General features: G+C 38.3%; 1 protein-coding gene across 1 annotated transcript in view; it reads right to left on the bottom strand.

Moving 5' to 3' along the window:
• The window catches only part of STXBP3 (syntaxin binding protein 3), a 55,546-nt gene extending 40,775 nt beyond the window's left edge, over positions 1-14,771 (bottom strand). Inside the window, exons 1-3 of the mRNA XM_045478492.1 lie at positions 14,635-14,771; positions 1,093-1,142; positions 427-508 (exon numbers count right to left, since the gene is read on the bottom strand). Coding sequence (XP_045334448.1) covers positions 427-508; positions 1,093-1,142; positions 14,635-14,683 — 181 coding nt within the window. The 5' untranslated portion in view covers positions 14,684-14,771. The remainder of the gene's footprint in view (positions 1-426; positions 509-1,092; positions 1,143-14,634) is intronic.
• Between the last annotated feature and the right edge of the window lie 1,044 nt (positions 14,772-15,815).

Here is a 15,815-nt window from a genome sequence, read left to right as displayed (position 1 = left end):
AAACTCAACAAGGCAATTGACTTACTCTTGGTTAGAGGCACTGATTTATAATCAAAGCTTAAGAGGGGCGCCTGGGTGGCTCAGTCGGTTAAGCATCCGAATTCAGCTCAGGTCATGATCTCACAGTCTGTGAGTTCGAGCCCTGCGTCAGGCTCTGTGCTGACAGCTCAGAGCCTGGACCCTGCTTCAGATTCTGTGTCTCCCTCTCTCTCTGCCCCTCCCCCAGTCAAAGCTTAAGAAAAAACTTCCAGGGGTTATTCTAAAGATTCAGAGAGAAATGTCCAGTGTTATTATTATGGCTAGAGTTATAAAAATGATGAAATATAACCCCCTCAAAAACACAATGACTAACTAAAATTTATTATTACTTCAAACTTTCCTAATCACAATAAAAAAGTTTTTATGATGAGTATTGGTAACACTTACCAGTTATACCCTCTGCTAGAAGATCTGTCATTTTGCAACACGATGCCAAAAGCTTAGTGGTAAATTCATCTAAAAGCATTATCTTAAAATGAATATATATTAAGAAATAGTGTAAGTATCTGATTGCCAAGAATTCACAATAGACACAATTTAATCCATTAAACTTACTCAAACATAAACCTTTTATAACATAAAATGAAAATATTAGGACAGTAAACAAAATTATCTCAATTCAACTCTTAACTTGTATGACCTAGAGATTTATTTTCTCAATATACATACATATAATATTATACATAAGCAAATAGAAACATTTCCATTTTGAAGCAGAAAACTTGTTCATTTTAAATGTATCTTGTGTTTAACATCAAATTTCTTACAATTATAAAATGTCACTTACAAAATAATAATTGTTCCAGGTGCTGTTCTTATTTTCCACGGATTAATTAATTTAATCTTTACAACTATGCTATGAGGTAAGACTATCCCTATTTTAGAGACAAATAACAGAGAGGTCAAGCAATTTGCCTAAGAAGCCACAGCTATCAAGTGGTGAAGCTATGATGTGAATGCAGTCAGTATGGTTCCAGACTCTACACTCTTACAGAAGTATAATAAGGACAATAGATTGATGTCCTCAATTAAAGGGCAAAATATGCATTCTACCTTCCATTCGCCTTCTTTCTTGCAGTCATCAAACACTGTTGCTTTTATCTCTGGCAAAAAAAAAAAAACACAAAAAACACAAAAAACACAATTATTTACAAATTTAAATCAACAATTAGAAACATAATAATAACTACTGAAAGAGCAAAAAGATTGGGGAAGTACCCAATTTGAAAATCTGCTAACTTACATAAAAAGTATATATACCTGTTAAACTCTAAGTAAAAATTCAGTTCTTTTTAATACCTAACCTATATTTAAACTGTAATATATTTTTAAATTTTTGAGAATTAAAGTATTATAGGGGCACCCGGGTGGCTCAGTAGGTTAAGCGTCCAACTTCGGCTCAGGTCATGATTTCACAGTTCTTGGGTTCGAGCCCTGAGTCAGGCTCTGTGCTGACAGCTCGGAACCTGGATCCTGCTTCAGGTTCTATGTCTCCCTCTCTCTCTGCCCCTTCCCCGTTCCTGCTCTGTCTCTCCTGCTCTCAAAAATAAATAACAAACATTAAAAAAAAAAAAAAAAGTTAAGGGATGCCTGGGTGGCTCAGTCAGTTAAGCATCTGACTTTGGCTCAGGTCATGATCTCATGGCTTGTGAGTTCGAGCCCCGTGTTGGGCTCTGTGCTGACAGCTCGGAGCCTGGAGCCTGCTTCAGATTCTGTGTCTCCATCCCTCTCTCTCTCTCTGTCCCTTCCCTACTCACACTGTCTCTTTCTCTCTCTCTCAAAAATAAACATTAAAAACATATTTTTTAAAAAGTTTAAAAAAAGTATTATAAAATATTAATATAAGTATATAAATATATCTGGAAATATTTCTGAAACTATTATCTGATTTGCTTTTTCCTATTCTACTTAAACCCCAAGTAAACAAGATGAAAACAAAAAAACTCATAGGAAAATCCCTAACTAGCCCATTGCTAAATTATATCTGACAATCAAAATTGGGTAAGCACTTTTCTTCCTGGTTTACTGCATTACAATTTCAACAATTTATATTACAACATTAGGATACAGATATTCAGTCTTGATTTATAATCGATAAATATTAACATGTTCCTTGTAATGATTTTTAAAATTAACCTAAGCATATTTTTCAAATTAGTTCACTGATAAACAAAAATTTTTTTCTGATGTATTAAATAACACACATAGGCAATCAACACAAATATCTGTTGTTCTACCTCATAGTAAGACAATTCCTCACAAAGTTTTACTAATTTTCAATTTTGAAAACTGATATGTAGTATGTAACAAATAAAATATAATTAAAATGTAAATTACAGTAACTTCTAATTTCATTAATTCCTGGTAATGAGATGTTTATATAATTCATTTAAACTTTCCTACTTCTTGGGTAGGCCTGGCTGGCTCAGTCAAAACATGCGACTCTTGATCTCAGGGTTGTAAGTTTGAGCCCCAGGGAGAGTATAGAGATTACTTAAATAAGTAAATAAACTTAAAAAAAATAATAAAAAAATTAAAAGATAAACTTTTCTACTTCTTAATTTAATACCTAAACTTTAACTGTTTTAAGTTAATGCTTGCCATCAATTTTTGGCATCACATTAAATGACATGTTCAAGCAGAGGGTATATTTAATAAGGATTACTAATACTCATCATAAGAAGTGTGATCTGGAAGGTTTTATTTGATTGGAAAGGCTTGAAAGTGTTAAGAAATACTAGTTAAGGTGCTTATATGTGTTTGTTAGGAAGACTGTAGCTTTTTTAAATGTTTATTATTTATTTTTGAGAGAGAGAAAGAGAGACTACGTGCGCACACAAGTGCACACGAGTGGGGGAGGGGCAGAGAGAGAGGGAGACAGAATCCAAAGCAGGCTCCAGGCAGTCAGCACAGAACCTGATGCAGGGCTCAAACTCAGGAACTGTGAGATCATGACCTGAGACAAAGTCAGACATTCAACTGACTAAGTCACCCAAGCGCCCCTGCCAGGAAGATTATAATGTTAAATGAGAATTACAGCAAAAGACTAAAGTGTTTAGTATTTGGGAATTTAAACCCAAAGCACTGGTTTCTTCTACTCTATAGGCAGAGATAAAGGATTTTCTCAGGCAGAGTTCAGACACTAAAATACTATGCCACTTCCCTCTCTAAGCTTGCTTTATTTCTGTATACCTCAAACAAGCTGAAAATCAAAGAAATAAATGCTCATGGAATTTATGATGGAGCAGATTGAAGAGTTCCCTAGGAAGAACTCATCTCATTATAGTCTTTAAACCCTTAGAAACTGCACTGATGTATATGGTAAAAACTCATCACATGTTGCCATTAAGCACTTAAAGTATGGCTAGCCTGAACTGAGATGTCCTGTAAGTATAAAATACACACCAGATTTCAAAGACCTAGTACAAAAAAAAGGAATAGAAAATATAATTAATTTTCTATATTTACATGTTTAAATGAGAATATTTTAGAAATTTATTATTAGGGGCACCTGGTTGGCTCAGTTGGTTAAGCATCTGACTCTTGATATGGGCTCAGGTTGTGATCTTGTGGTCATGAGACTGAGCCCTGCATGAGCCTCCACACTGAGTGCTTGGGATTCTCTCTCTCTGCCCCCTCCCCCCAAATAAATATTTTGAAAAATTTATTATTAAAATTATCTTCATCCGTTTCTCTCTCTCTCTTTTTTAATGTGGCTACTAGAAACTTTTAAATTATATATGTGGCTTGCATTATATTCCTACTAGATAGTGCTGCCTTGGAATATGAAGATACCTAGACAGTGTTAGTGTTAGCATCTTAACAACAAAACATAGGGGCACCTGGGTGGCTCAATCAGTTGGGCATCCAACTCTTAATTTAGGCTCAAGTCATGATCTCACAATTCCTGGGATGGAGCCCCATGCTCTCAGTATGGAGACTGCTTGGGATTCTCTCTCTCAAAAATAGATAAACTTCAAAAAAAACCAATAAATGAAAAACAACCAGTTTTGTGGACTAGAAATTAGGTGCACCCAAAAAAAGTAATATGGTCAAAGGTAAGGTATGTTTGGAGGGGAGTCAAAGGAAATCACATCAACTAATATGACAACTTTTTAAAAAGGTATTTCCTCCAAATACTAATGAAAATTATTTGACCTTACATCCATTTCTCTAGCACCCCAAATATGGATATATTTAATTCAATTCTCTTACTCTCTGCTTGCTCTAGTCTCTTTCTCAGAAACCATATTTGTCCTTAAAAGTTTCGTCTATTAGATCTAGCCTTCAATTTTTCCCAACATTACTGAGATACAACTGACACATAACACAACTTCAAAATATATAATGTGTTGATCTGATACACATACTGCAACATAATTACCACCGTAATGTTAGTTAACAGATAATTACCATTCTTTTAGTGATTTCGGGAGGTGAGAACATTTAAGATCTACCTTAGCAACTTTCCAAGTATACAGTACAGTAGTACTGCTACCTGTAATCACAATACTGTTCATTAGATCTCCAGAACTTACTCCTCTACCAACTGAAGTCTGTACTCTTGGACCAGCTTCTCCTCATTCCCCCTAACCCCCATCAGTCTTCAATTTTTTGCAAATCTAACTCTCCATCATTCAATTATACAGTACAGGTTTAAGCACCTACCTGCCTCAAATTGAGATTATAGTTCCCTAAAAACTGCTTTAGACTTCTCTAAGAGTTTTAGTGACATTTTCTTAGTCATAGTCTTTGGATAGTTCCTCCATCTCCCATATCCAATAATCATGCAGTGTTGATTGTTCTTTCTGGTGACTGCCACAGTCCTCAGCATTGCCTTGGTTCTCATCATCTCTCACTCAACTACTATAATAGACTCCGGATTTCCTGCTTTTAATTTTTTTTTAAGTTTATTTAATTTTGAGAGAGAGAGAGAGAGAGAGAGAGGGAGGGAGAGAGAGAGGGAGGGAGGGAGGGAGGGATAGAGAAGGAGCTCATGAGCAGGGTAGGGACAGAGAAAGGGAGGGAAGGAGAGGGGGAGAGAGAGAGAGAGAGAGAGATTGAGAATCCCAAGCAGGCTGCACACTGGCAGTGCAGAGCCCAATGCGGGGCTCAAACTCATAACCGCGAGATCATAACCTGAGCCAAAATCAAGAGTCAGATGCTTAACCAACTGAGCCACTCAGGTGCCCCTGGATTTCCTGCTTTCTACCTCCAATCCTTTTGCCTGGTTCAATCCATTTTCCACATTGCTGTCAGTGATCTTCCTGAAGCACAAATTTCTTAATCAATGCCCACCTAAATTCCCTCAAATGCTCACTCTTGCCTCAGAATAAAATCTAGATTTTACTATTCAACCTCCTGTACCAAGTGGCCTCTGCCTACTCTCTAAGTTGATCTTCCACCAGTCCAAATGATATCCAAATAATTATCTATTAATACCAACTACTCTCTTTGCTCATCCTGTTTCTCCTAAATGCAAAAGGAAATGTGTTTAAAACTAATGCCAAAGATGGGATGCCGGGGTGGCTCAGTAAGACTTCGGCTCAGGTCATGATCTCACAGCTTGTGAGTTCGAGCCCCCATCGGGCTCTGTGCTGACAGCTCAGAGCCTGGAACCTGCCTCGGATTCTGTGTCTCCCTCTCTCTCTCTCCCCCTCCTCCGCTCATGCTCTCTCTCTCTCTGTCTCAAAAATAAACAAACATTACAAAAAAACCCAAAAAACTAATGCCAAAGAGGAAATGAAAACATGGAAGGGAAAAATGAGAACAGAGCTAACCAAGTTTTGTGCAGCATCAGCAATGCAGAAAGTATACTTGCACAACTATCTTAAACCACAGAGGAAGTATTAATAAACATGGTAACATTGTAAGAGAAACTGATTTGTCTGGAAAATACTAAATCATCTGTAAATAACAGTTTTTTAGGAAACAAAAATGCCTAGCAATGTTTAAATCATAAATTAGGAAATAAGAGGGGAAAAAAATACTAGTACTAAAGACAATCTCAACAGGGACCTGGAAAAGGTACCCTTTTCTCTTTATCTGGTCTTCCTTATCTAAATCCAGATGTCAAATTCAGCTCCCTTTTCTGTAATTTAAACCTATGTATCTCCATCTGCTTTCTAGATACCTCAACTTGCACTTACACTCACTGTATTTTAAACCTTCTCTCCAAAACTGTTCCTTCACTTTCCCTTTATCAATAAAGATACTACCTAGTCTCCTAGACCTGAATCCGAGTCTAGGATGACTCTCCCCCAGCTTAAATCCTATTTATTCTCCAGAACTGCTCTCATACTCTCAGCCATCTTCTACCTCCTTTGCCACATTTTGGCCTTCTTCCTTGGACCAACACCATAACAGTACCAGTCTCTGCCACCCACTCCAATTTATCACCCAAGTGCACCCCTGCTTCTAACATCTGAGTTTTTTCTAATAATCAAATTATTACAATGATAATCAACATATACACACTACTCTATCACTTGCTTTTTTCAATAAATATACATCATGGATACCCTTTATACAGCATATAAACATATAGATTTAAATAATTCTTTTTAATAGCTACATAATATTTCTTAGTGCAGGCACACCATTATTTATTCAACTATTCTCCTCTATGAGAGGCAGTCATCCTGTTTCCGTTTTTGCCACTATAATGTTGCAGTGAAGATCTTTATACATATATCTTTATTATCAATACTTTTATTTCTTCATTTTAGAGAGAGAGAGAGCGCGGGGAGGGGCAGAGGAAGGAGAGGGGGAGAGAGGGAGAGGGAGAATCCCAAACAGGTTCCATGCACAGCGTTGGTCGGTGTAGAGCCCAACTTGGGGCTCAATCCTATGACCCTGGGATTATGACCTGAGCTGAAATCTAGTCTCAAACAACTGAGTCACCCAAGTGCCCAGACTTTTATTTCTGAAGCAAAGGTTCCCATAAGGGAGAATGCTGGCATCAAAAGATGTGTCTGTCGTGTTACTATACATTGCCAAATGCTTTGTCAAAAGTTTTTAACAATACACATTCCCACCAGCAAACTTCCCAACGATAGCATGTCAGTCTGATGGGTTAAAAAGAGGAACTCGTCTTTATTTGCATTTCCACTCAAAAACAATCAACTGAATGTCCTAATCTGCAAGTCACCTGTTCACATCCTATATTTTTCTATTGTGTCATTATCTTCTCTTTATCAATGCGCAGATACTCTCTACAGATTGACCCTTTCTCTTCTATGTGTGGTCAATATTTTCTTTGAATCTAGAGTTTAGCTCTTGATTTTTTTGTTAATGGTGTCTTCTACCATATAGGAATTTATAATTTTTATTTAACAAATTTTTTATGGGATTTGGGTTATCAATTTTTTTAAAAGTGTAACCCATGTTACTCTATATTTTCTCCCCATTTTATTGTTTTATTTTACATTTTAGATCTTTAATACATATGGAATTCATTTTAACTTGCTAAAGTTGGATTACGATCATGCCTAAGTAAATAAATAAGGAGCAAAGAATCATGCTAAGTAGATGTCAGAACAAATACCTTAAGACAAAAATTTGTAAAATGTCATTAAACAATGAAAACCTAATATTAAATATTTATGACCTAAACAAAACAACCATGGCATAAAAGAAAACCATGGCATAAGTGAAAACTATCAGGAATCTAAGTGGAAATAAAGAAAATATAACAAAATGAAGATCTAAAAAAAATAAAGAAAATATAACAAAATGAAGATCTAAAAAATGGAATCATGAAGAATTCAAGTTGAAAAAGACTTAGAGAACATGTAGTTCAAACTCTTCATTGTTTTTTTGTTTTTTTTTTTAATTTTCTTTTTCAACGTTTTTATTTATCTTTGGGACAGAGAGAGACAGAGCATGAACGGGGGAGGGGCAGAGAGAGAGGGAGACACAGAATCAGAAACAGGCTCCAGGCTCTGAGCCATCAGTCCAGAGCCTGACGCGGGGCTCGAACTCCCGGACCACGAGATCGTGACCTGGCTGAAGTCGGACGCTTAACCGACTGCGCCACCCAGGCGCCCCTCAAACTCTTCATTGTTTAGGCTAGGAAAGTGAAGTACAATCTGGAGTGGAAATCAAGTCTTCCAACTATTAGTCCAATGAGGAGAAATAATAAACCAGCTTTTATAAGTAATGCATAATGAAAAATCAAAAAGCCAAAAATCAAAAGCAGACTTGTAGGCTACAAAGAGTTTACATTCTCAGAAAACCAAAATATATTATTAAATTCCTAATTATGATTCTAACAGATTCTGCAGGCCTGTGGCCCAAGTTATTTAGTGAACAGGTAAGAATCTTTATAAAGGTAGAGCCAGAGGCCTGGGGCAAAGACAAATGCAATACTCATTATTAGTCAGCTTAATAAAAACAAATTGAATTGTGCATGAAAAAGACCACTTAGGGCTATCAAGGTACACTAAAAATTGTATGAAAAAATAAAAAATAAATAAAAATAAAAACTGTATTAAAGTAGAACATATGAAAACTGAGAACTAATAGAAGACCTACTAAAATGTATACAAAGACAAACATTAAAGAGCTAATATTTCTTGGTAGGGGGTTAGTAAATTCTGTATTTACTTCTGTAAAGAAAATAACAATGTAAGGTTTAGAGGGTTTCTCTCATAAACATAAAAGTGTAAAATAAAAAGCCACTGTTAGAAAATTATTCATAATGACAGTATGAGTCAGAAGAGTAGTTACTCTGGAGGAGAGGGTAGGATTTAGACTATTAGACTATTTAGACTATTTTAGACTATCTAAAAATTTAGGATTTTTAGAGGAGAGGGAAGGATTATGGAGTACTTGAAAATGTTCTGTAACTTGATCTAGGTGGTAGTTAACATGGATAAAAATTCATCCAGCTGTACACTTAGCAGTAGTGCATTTTACCATTACACGTAATGAAATCTTAGAGTCATTTCCCTTCAAAACAGAAACAAGAAAATGACTTCCTTTCAGCACTGTTTCAACAGAATCTCAAAAATAGTAGTGACTGATATTTGAAAGAAAAAAAAAACAAACCTTTCCTTTTTACTGGCTCCCCACTGCCTGATGTCTACTCTATTTAGCTCCAACCTACCTTTTAGTCTTCATCACCCTATTCCTTGCAACAAATACCCTATACTCAAAAGGAACTATTCCCTCTTCCAAAAAACTCATGCACTTTTTCCTCTTTGGGCCAAATTTGGCTCAAATTTCCCTATGTCTGGCAAAATCTTACCACCTTCCAATGGCACTTCCTCTTGGGAGTCTTCCCTGATCCACTCCCACAGAGGAAATAATTCCTTTTTCTTTTCCTCTCCCTTTCCACAATGCTAATATAGTACTTAGTTAGTACTTGTGTACCGTCTCCTCTCACTGAACTATGAATTGCAGGAAGTCAAGGGATATGCACCTGAAATAGTGTACAGGAAAGAGTAGATACTCAATAAATACTGATTTAAATAACTCTGTGGGACTGGAAAAATCCAAAAATTAAAGTATACAATTTTGCTCAACAAGATAAACTTAAAGAAGTGACCAGAATGAAAAAAACACATAAAACTAAAATAATTAAAACAAAAATGCTTTACACATGCTTATATTTGCATAGAAAACTTTAGAAGAATTTGTAAGAAACCCAAGAGTAGTTGTGTCAGAAAAGGGAGGCTGTGTAATCTTTTCTGCTATCTAAATTTCTTTACCAAGTCAGGTATTTAAAAACACTTAAGGGGGACCTGGTAACTCAGTCAGTTAAGCGTCCAACTCTTGATTTCAGCTCATCATGATCTCACAGTTCATGAGTTCAAGCCCCGCATCAAGCTCTGTGCTGATGACATAGAGCCTGCTTGAAATTCTCTCTCTCCCCTCTCTCTATGCCCCTACCCCACTTGCTCTCTCAAAATAAATAAACTTAAAAAAAATTTTTTTAAGTACTTAAAAATGATCATTACAAAGACTATGAAATGGCATGGAAAATGCCATGTCAACATTAGATATTTTTAAAAAGGAAATCACAGAATGACAAAAAAATGTATCTGTAGCTATACAAGAACTAAAAGAAAATGTGAAAAAAGGGGAAAAAGGGGAAACATGTAAAGAACTGGCTTATACATTCTGATTACTTTTACTTGTAATTTTTCTGGGTTAATTTTCTCTTAACATTTGTCAAATATGTGGTATGAATCACAGACACTAGACTATTGTTTATAGATAAGGGGAAAAAAAAGACTGCACTAAGGGGGAAAAATGCCACAGGTGGCTTGAGCTTGCTTTGTAGTTGATTTAATTACTCTTGTTATTTTTTAAATAAACTTCATCAAATTTTTATTTAAACCCTTTTATCAGTGATATTTTTGCTACCACTTTCCTGTAGTAAAAAGTGGCAAGGGAGCAATATTGAGCACTAGAAACTTCACTGATTTTAAGTATAGAAATTCGTTTTGTAAATAAATATAGCCTTTGCACTCAAAATATTAAAGCTTTTTTTTTTTTTTAAGTGTTTTGAGATAGTCCCTAAAGGCTGATCCCTTCTCAGGTTTTAGGTCTCAGCTCAAATATCACCTACTCAGAGAAAACCTTTCCTGATCCATCTATCCAAAGTAGCCCCCTCTCTCTATATATATCACAAACTGAAATAATGTTTATTCTATGTTTACAGATTTATTTTCTATTATTTTCCACTTGAATGCAAGCTTCAAGAAGGCTGGGAACTTGTCTGCCTTCTATTGCTGTATTTCCACAGGAATTCAGTAATATTTATTGAGTAAATGGGGACTTTAGGTAGCAAAAAATGGAGAAAATTATAAAGCTGGTCTACTGTTTACTTTTAACAAACATTTCCATTTTTCTAGGGCCTGTTCCAAATTTAAAGCTCTAGAAGAAAAACTGGTGGACCCACCTTTAAGAAGCTTATCAAGATGCTCACATGAGGCAGTAGTGAGAAGTGCCATTTTGGAAGGATAAATCAAATGCTACAGAAATATAAGAGGCTAGGTTAAAATAAGAAGTCACTATGGTGATAATAGCCCCATTTAAGCCAAGACTTGAAGGCTAGCTAGAGTTTGGATAGGTGAAGAACAGGCATAAGGCAAGCATTCTAGACAGGAATTGGCATACAGATGTAGAGGCAGAAGATTTCAATAAGAGTGACTAGTTGAACATCAAGATCACACAAGGGAAAGGTAGATAACAAGGTAGGTTACTGTCAGGTTGTAAGTCTTCAAAAGCAGACTAAGCATCTGAAATTATCTCTACACAACTGGAGGGGTCTCTCTCTGCAGGTCTTCAAACAGTTGAGCATGATCTCAGCACAGCACTGTTACAGGAAAATTATTCTGGCAGCGACTGGCCAGATAGACTGGAGTGAGAAAGAATAGGTGCTTGGAGGCTTAGTTAGGAGGTTACTTCAACAAAGTGGGCATAAGGCTCTGAACTAAGGTTTAAACATTACAGAAAGTCATAGACACATGACATGTTAACTCTGCAGTCAGAAAGATCTAGGTGTGGGGAAAAAAAAAGAAGGAAGATCTGGGTGTGGAATACTAAGTCTATATTTAATACCTCTATCAGTTTTCTAAAAAATAGCTTTATTAAGATATAATTTGCGGGGCGCCTGGGTGGCACAGTCGGTTAAGCGTCCGACTTCAGCCAGGTCACGATCTCGCGGTCCGTGAGTTCGAGCCCCGCGTCGGGCTCTGGGCTGATGGCTCAGAGCCTGGAGCCTGTTTCCGATTCTGTGTCTCCCTCTCTCTCTGCCCCTCCCCCGTTCATGCTCTGTCTCTGTCCCAAAAATAAATAAACGTTGAAAAAAAAAAAATTAAAAAAAAAAAAGATATAATTTGCATAGCATATAATTAACCCAAAGCGTACAATAAATGGTTTTCAGTATATTCAGAGTTGTGTATCTATCATAATAATCAACTTAGAATATTTTCACTCGTCCAAAAGGAAACCATCTCCTTAGCCATTATCCCTGAATCTCCCCACCCCCTACACCTTCCAACATACACAACTCCTCATCTACTTTCTGTCTCTATATATTGTCAATTCTGGATATTTAATGTAAATGGACTCACACAGTGGTTATTTGTGAATGGCTTATTTCATTTGGCACAACTTTTTCAAGATTCATCAATACTGTAGCATGTATCAGTACTTCATTCCTTTTTATTGCCTGATATTCCATTTTTGGGATATACCACTTGTTATTTACCTATTCATCAATCTGTGGATATTTGGGTTGTTTGATTTTTTGGCTATTATGATTAATACAGCTACGATAACAGATGTATCAGTTTTAATGTCTATGAAATAAAGATAATAATTCTTATCAAGTTTTAAAAGATGTAAAGAATAAAGCCTGGCACAGAATAAATGTTCAAGAAATATTAGTTTCCTTGTCCCTACATTTTAGGTAAACTGAAGATTAAGTAAATTATCTTTCTACCACGACTCAACTGTACTATCTTCAACCTAGCAAAACCTTTCCCCAGTCAAATGTATGCTTCTCCTACCTCTTAGGATATTCCTTCATCATTTCTTACAGACTCTGTCATCTTTTGCTAACAGAACTCATAGTCCCCCTTCTTTCTCTCTTTCTACTCCCTAAATGCTGAATGAATGTCATCTTGTGTTTTGCTCATGTTTCTATTTATACAAAGATTCGAAGAACTATTTTTTTTTTTTAACGTTTATTTATTTTTGGGACAGAGAGAGACAGAGCATGAACGGGGGAGGGGCAGAGAGAGAGGGAGACACAGAATCGGAAACAGGCTCCAGGCTCTGAGCCATCAGCCCAGTGCCCGACGCGGGGCTCGAACGACGCTTAACCGACTGCGCCACCCAGGCGCCCCGCAAAGAACTATTTTTTAACCTCAACATTGCTTTCCTTCCCTTCACTCTTCTGTCTTATCTTACACTCCATCTGACATCCTGGTGCTGCTTCAAGTTAATAGCGCTAGATGGAAATTTTCTTATCTCTAAAATCTCCCTCTTGCCCAGTTTCCATGCTATCAAAACTGATGTTACTATCATTAACCTTTTTTCCTCATAAATACTGATGTTAAGGACCATGTTCATCTTGCAAACTATTTACACAATACAATTCACTACCCATTTTCAAAGAAATGTACTTTAAGTATGACTGTGATTTAAAAATATTACCAAATCTTACAGGGCACCTGGGTGGCTCAGTTAAGTGTCCAACTTTGGCTCACGTCTCGATTTCAGGGTTCATGGGTTCCATCCTTGCGTGGGGCTCTGTGCTGACAGCTCAGAGCCTAGAGCCTACTTGGGGTTCTGTGTCTCTGTCTCTCTGCCCCTCCCCTGCTTGCGCTTTTTCTCTCTTTCAAAAATAAACATATATATATATATATATATATATATATATATATATATATAAAACAAATAAAAATCTTACCAAATCTTAAAACCCACCCATGCAAATCTTAAAAAAACAGAATGCCAACCTTATAATTATCAATTTTTTAAAAAAGATGTCTCATAACCTTTTCCCCCCTTTTATTTATACACTCGTTCTAGTACGTTCAGCACTATGACAGTTACTGATGTGGAGTTCTAATCTTGCACGAGGAACTGTATCTCCCAAAATTTTGTTGACTCAGTCACTTCTGTCCTTTGCTCAACAAGCCGGAGTCAGAGATACTAATTAGATGTCACTCCCTTTCCACTACTAGGCCATAATTACTTTCAACGCAGCTGCCAAACAATGATGGTTCTTCCGGTTTGGTGGTTTCATTCTCTAACCTAGCTGACCTAAGTTTGGAGCGATTTTTATGAAAGTCGTAGGTGACATGGCAGAAGAGCAGAATATCAACCAACAAGCAGTAATACAGCCCTAACAGCAGTGAGTGGCCCTCAGAGTACAGACAGAGATGTGAAGGTGCAGCTTTTGCCCTGAGATTTAATCATCCAAATGGCTCCTTCTCATGAACTCTTTAGAAAAGTGAGCTCCTCTAGAAACACAGGAAGAAGGATCTGTTCAACAGTCAGCGTTTGTTGTTGTTGTTGTTGTTGTTTTATCTATTAGAAGACATTGAAAAGTGTAGTTCCAGAACCCTGCTTGGTACTAAAATGAAGAAACATAGCAAGCAGTCTTTGGAAACAAGTGTGAGGAGAAGGGGAGGGGCGAGTTACAGAAACACAGTGCCCAGACCGTACTGGGTGCAGAGACATCACCGACTGGTGGGGCTCCGGGGGTGGGGGGGGGAACCAAGGAGCGTCGAGAGCAACGCCGAGGATAGTCACAAGGGCCGAGGGAGAAGAATCCGGGCTGGGGGCCGCTCACCCAGGGCGGGGCCTCGGGGCCAGAGCCGGGCCGAGGCGACGGGGTGCCAGACGACAGCTAGAAGGCCACAGGCTCCCGCACCCTGCCCATCCCTGAGGCTAGCAGGAAATAGGGTTGGGAAGGCGAGCACGAAAAAGTCCTAACAGGGACCTGGGTCCCAAAGCAACAAGTGCCCGCGGCGGCTTCCCAAGAGACTGTTGGTCTGGGGCAGGATAGCAAGGCACGGCGCGGCGGCCTCCTGGCCTTCCCTCTCTCAGCCCCTGCCCCACCGCACTCACTCTGCCACACCACGCTCTTCAGCCCCCGCTCCGTCACCGGCGGCGCCATCTTCCCAACACTGCGGAGGAGCAGCCGCCGCCTCCCGCTGGCAACCTACTTTAGGAGAAAGAAGCTCGGAGTGGCCCCGCCCCCATTCACGGACCGCGCCCTCCGGTAACGTCACGCGCGACCGCCAGGGGATTCCCGCCCACGCCTGGACGGAGGCTGCGCAGTGCGGGTGGAATCTGTGTGGGCAGTCGTGCGCCCCCTAGCGGGACTCTCTGTCAGCCGAAGTTCAAGGACCCGTGACGTCAAAAAGCGAAGTCGTACCTGTGTGTTACGAGTTAACCTGATATAAAAAATTCTGGGGGCGCCTGGGTGGCGCAGTCGGTTAAGTGTCCGACTTCAGCCAGGTCACGATCTCGCGGTCCGTGAGTTCGAGCCCCACGTCAGGCTCTGGGCTGATGGCTCAGAGCCTGGAGCCTGTTTCCGGTTCTGGTCTCCCTCCCTCTCTGCCCCTCCCCCGTTCATGCTCTGTCTCTCTCTGTCCCAAAAATAAATAAACGTTGAAAAAAAAAAATTAAAAAAAAAAAAATTCTGAATGCACGCAGACGGTATTTGAAAAAGGAATGGGTCATTCTTTCGCTTTGCAAAAGAACTCTTCACCTGGCGAAGCCGTTCATAATAGACTCCACTCAGCAGCCCCCTCAACTACTGAATAGAAAATTTACCCATTAAAGTCTATTGTATTCATTTTTCAAGGACATAGTAATTGTGTAGAACTCTGAGGTTCCCTCCAGTGTGCCCCGACCTATGCAGGACTTTCAGGAAACTCAAAGAAGTGAGAGACCCACTTCTGAAGAATTATAAATCTCATTGGAGAACTCAATTCCTGGTATGCTGAAGATAGTCAAAAGTTGGTTGAAAAAGCGAATGCCTTCATGATGATAATATATGTAAATGAACCAATAAAACAGTAATTATTTACTCAACAAGCATAAATTCATGTGCAAAATTGTGTGAGAGAGGACATCAATGCTTTAGGATTTAAAAGAAGGGGTTATTGTTAAAAAGGGATTCACAAAGGAGGTGATTTGAGCTTAGACTTAGCAAGTTTAAGAGTTATTTCCTGAGATGGTGCTTTTGAGGTGAAATCACAGTAATCAATCATGAATGAAATCAGTTTAGTTGCTGAGAGCCC

This window comes from Leopardus geoffroyi, chromosome C1 (assembly GCF_018350155.1).
Source record: "Leopardus geoffroyi isolate Oge1 chromosome C1, O.geoffroyi_Oge1_pat1.0, whole genome shotgun sequence".
Taxonomy (NCBI): Eukaryota; Metazoa; Chordata; class Mammalia; order Carnivora; family Felidae; genus Leopardus; species Leopardus geoffroyi.
This window is presented reverse-complemented; position numbering and strand designations above follow the sequence as displayed.